This window comes from Azolla caroliniana, unplaced genomic scaffold, assembly GCF_043228905.1.
Source record: "Azolla caroliniana isolate FFs.n. ecotype wild unplaced genomic scaffold, voAzoCaro1.0.p SCAF_3, whole genome shotgun sequence".
Classification (NCBI taxonomy): domain Eukaryota; kingdom Viridiplantae; phylum Streptophyta; class Polypodiopsida; order Salviniales; family Salviniaceae; genus Azolla; species Azolla caroliniana.
Genome location: NW_028230438.1, coordinates 24,393,327 through 24,397,906, shown reverse-complemented (window position 1 = coordinate 24,397,906; position 4,580 = coordinate 24,393,327). Strand labels below are relative to the sequence as shown.

At 41.6% G+C, this 4,580-nt stretch overlaps 1 protein-coding gene across 1 annotated transcript; it reads left to right on the top strand.

The window, feature by feature from the left end:
- Nucleotides 1–323: 323 nt before the first annotated feature.
- Nucleotides 324–3,107, top strand: LOC147866770 (pectinesterase 3-like). The gene is made up of 2 exons (XM_087317252.1): nucleotides 324–2,124; nucleotides 2,305–3,107. Exons 1-2 carry the CDS (start codon nucleotides 765–767, stop codon nucleotides 3,000–3,002), a joined length of 2,058 nt encoding a protein of 685 aa, XP_087173378.1. The 5' UTR covers nucleotides 324–764; the 3' UTR covers nucleotides 3,003–3,107.
- Nucleotides 3,108–4,580: the final 1,473 nt, after the last annotated feature.

The following is a 4,580-nucleotide window of genomic DNA, read 5'->3' as shown; positions in this document are numbered from 1 at the left end:
AACAAGCATGTAGTGAGTTGGGGAGGTTTCCACTAGGCACTAGGTTGACTAGAAAGAACTTGTTTTGGGAGAGGGAGGTTATAACTTATAACTCATAGGTATTAAGGGCCCACACTTACTACACATGTGGACTACAGGAAGTTTATGTTTTAAAATGAGCTGTCATCAATGTATAAATTAATCAGCTCTCTACTTATAAAATTGTCAAAAGAAATTGTTTTTTTATCTGATTAAATTATATCATGGAGAACAGTATTTTGGTTTGTTTTATTTTATTGGCTTACAACATATAGTGCTCAGTATTTATTGGCTACCACTTGCTAAATCAAAGTAAGACCAGTATTAACAATAAATACAAAACTAATCAATCTAATATTTAAATAAACAAACGATATATATAAATTACTCTATGCATTTTTTGCAATTTGTAATAATTGTATAGAATCACAGCGATTAGCCCCTCGAACTCCATCATTAGCATTTCTAATTCATTTTTAATCTAGCCAATGTAATTACTAGCACACCTAAGCCCCTTCTGTAACTACTAGTGCTACTGCTATTACGTTCCTTGTCCACCTCCTCAGCTGTTCTCACAATTATAAGTCTAATCATCAGCATTCCTAATTCTAGGAAGAATCACTAGCATTCCTAATTCTTGGAGGAATTATTAGCATTCCTAATTTTCGGAAGAATTATTAGCATTCCTAATTCTTGGAGGAATCATTAGCATTCCTAATTCTTGGAAGAAATTGAAGTAAATAATCATGGAAGTGGATCACCACGTGATGCCGCGCGTGCTCAGCTTCTCGAAGCGATCCAATTCTTCGCTCCGCGCGTACGGGAAGCTCGACTCTGTGAAGCTGAATCCCGAATACGAATCAAGCTACACCGAGAATAATACCAACATCAAGAAATCGCAGGCCCGTTGCTTCTTCGCAGTGATTTGCGGGGTCTTGGTGGTTTCCTTATTGGCGGCATTATGCATCCTGTTGGCAGTGCGTGCGAGACATAATAACAGTTCCGATCCGGACCACGGAAGCGGCAGTGTGGATGACCTTATGTCCGGCACTGCCGCGATCCAAACCGCGTGTAATGCCACACTCTACCCGGAGCTCTGCTTCGACTGGCTCTCGTCCCAACCAGGGGCTCTCTCGGCCAATCCCCTCCAATTGGCCACCATAGCCCTCGGCCTCGCTGGATCCTTCATCAACGAGTCGGTATCAGTATTATTGTCCACTGCGGCTACTCTGAAGAACTCGTCCGCGCTCTCGCAGTCCATCCATGATTGCATCGAGCTAATGGACCTCTCGACCGATCAACTTAACTCATCTGTGGTGGATCTGAAATCGCTCAGCTTGCTCGCGCTGAAATCCGAGCTCTTCAATATCAAGGCCCAATTGAGTGGTACCATGGGTTTTCAATTGGCATGCTCTGAGGGCCTGTCGGATGTCTTTACCAATGTCTCGAGTTCTGGTGGCGATGATAATATGAGGGTTCTACTCGTCGACTCGCAAGAGAAGGTCTCGAAAGGGATCATCATCGTGCTGGGGATCGTAAACGCGCTCTCTAATCTCGGGACTGATGTCTCCTCCTGGAAAGACTTGGTGTCTCAAAAACTCCACTTTAGACGCCGCCGGCTCCTCAATTTCGATTCAGACCCTTCCAATGCCGGTAGCTTCATCTCATCACAATCCCATGGTCACATTATTGATGCTCATCACTTCTCATCAATCCCATCTGAAGACCAACATAACATGATGCATCTGAACAATGACCAACATAACATGATGAATCTGAACAATGCCGATGGGTTCCCCGATTGGTTATCGGAATCCGATCGGAGAATGCTTCAAAGTGCTACGAGTGCGGTGACTGCCGATATCATCGTGGCTCAAGATGGGAGTGGCAAATACAAGACCATAAAAGAAGCCTTGGCCAATGTTCCTTCCAAAAGAACAACCACTTTCACCATCTACATCAAGAAGGGAGTGTATAGCGAGTACGTTACGATACCGAAATCGATGAAGAATTTGACACTCATCGGAGACGGCATAGGGCTAACCATCATCACCGGAAGCAAAAGTTTCACGGGTGGGAGCACCACTTACAACTCCGCCACCGTAGGTAATACAAGGGACATTTCGATCTAGTTTCTCGGGTTTACTAGCACTAGAGATTTCATTGGTGGTAGTGCCCCATTCATTATCATACTTCAAAGCTTTTTTGCCTGCCTTCATAGATCAATGTATATATGCATAATCTGGGAATTAAGAATTTCTAGTTTGGGATTGTGATATTGTGCAGCTGTGTCGCCCCCGTACTTCATCGCGAGAGGGATCACTTTCCGCAACACAGCCGGGCCGAGTGGCCACCAGGCGGTTGCCCTACGTGTGAACTCGGACTACGCGGTCTTCGATTCGTGCGGGTTCGACGGTTACCAGGATACGCTCTACGCGTTGGCGAACCGGCAGTTCTACACGGGGTGCACCATCCGTGGCACCGTCGACTTCATCTTCGGGAACGCGATCGCCGTCTTCCAAAAGTGCAATGTGTTGGGCCGCCAGCCAATGCCCAACCAGAAGAACACATTCACGGCACAGGGCCGGAAAGTGTCGGACGACGTGAGTGGGTTTAGCTTCCACTTGTGCACAGTGGCCGCAGACAAAGACCTACTCGCATCGGCCTACAGTGTGAAAAGCTATTTCGGGAGGCCTTGGAAGGCCTACTCCCGAACGGTGTGGATGCAATGCAGCATCTCGAGTGCCATTGACCCTGCGGGTTGGCTACCTTGGGATCCGACCAATCCTTACACCGACACATTGTATTATGGTGAGTATCAAAATACCGGCGATGGAGCGAAGACGGGGGGACGCGTGGCATGGAAAGGTGTGCGGACGGCAATGTCGAAGGTTGATGCGAATGTATTTACCGTCCAAAATTTCATATCTGGGTCTAATTGGCTCCCTAATACCAAGGTCTCCTTTCAAGCCTCTTTATCCTGAGTGACGAACCACATACATGTTGTCCATCATTAATCCTATCATTTGGATCATTCTTTTGTAACTAACCAATTCCTACTAAAAACAAATTGTATTCATTACCCCTAATTATGTATCTCATGGTTTTTATTCTAAGGAAAAATGAAACAAATCTGTATAGAGAGAAAGAAACATTTGCACACGGAATCGTAACTCTTGCACGCGAGTTTTCTAATATAAGCAAAACATATAATAAACCCCCCCATTCCAACACCCAAATCATCGGAATCTCCAAACCTGTATACTACCCAACTAAAGTAATCCATATTGGCCATGGTTCAGAATTTTCGACAATACCCAAAGTGCATTCCTTTTTTATGCAATGCAAAGCAGTGAGAAAGTAACTTACTCATTTCCAATGTCTATGTATAACAAATACTACTTGTATGCATGTTCTCATACTTGAATTACTAAAAAACTTAAGTTGGAAGTTGATGATGTGAAATCGATTAACATTTGAGTTAGGGTTATCACTCACAAAATTTAATGCCATGTTAAAATCACTCAAATACATAACTCTCTCTCTCTCTCTCTCTCAATTTATCTTCACTTACTTGCACAACACAACTATGATATACACTACTAAAAGAAACTACTTGTTTGGAAGGCCTAACGCTAAAGTTTTCTTGAAGGGTCACTTGATATGCACAAAAATATTATTTACTATGACAATGTCTATATTCACTTGAGGCAAGTGCTACTAAGATTGACTTTGTATTATGACCTTATTGATCAATATCATTAATGTACTCACAACAACATGTCATGTTGACAATAATATTGATAAGACTACTCTATTTGGATGCGCCACATCGGCAATATAAATGCTTCTATGTGTGAAAGAAATGCTATACAATAAGGTCTTTTGTTCTATATATTTCAAAATTGCAAAAATAGTAGGAAAGATTGTCGGTCATATTAGATTTCAAACAATCAATGTTTTTTAGTTCCTTTTTCTTAATGTTGAAATTGATCATAAACAACCGCAAAGTGGAAGGATCTAACCCTAACTTAAAATAACCTGAAATATCGAAAGAAAGTGGCCTTTAAATGAAGAATGATCTTTGAAAGGTAAAATCACTTTCAAACTAAAGCTTATAAATCCAAGAAACTTAAATGATGATTGATGCAAATATAAAATCATAATGTCCATATAAAGTAAAGAACAACATGGTCTAACATGTATTATCATTAAAATGTGTATTGTCTTTACATTCGTCCCTTTGGCTAGTTTTGTCGTTATGATAAAGTACACGCTCATCAAGAGAAGTAAATAGGCCACAAATATGGACAACTTGAGTTTATTCATACTAAAACAAAATTACAATTATCTATGTTTCCTTAATATCCATGGACCATGACAATGATCTTAATGCTTGAGGCAACTTTACTATTGTTAATGATTACTGAGATGATTTTATAGGCACGAAGTACATGACTACTTTGCACGACATGGGTGGTTGTTAGGGGACACAATATCCAATGTTGGTTGTTTTCATATGGACGTCATCAAACACATCAATTGTGACCTAGCAACTGTCT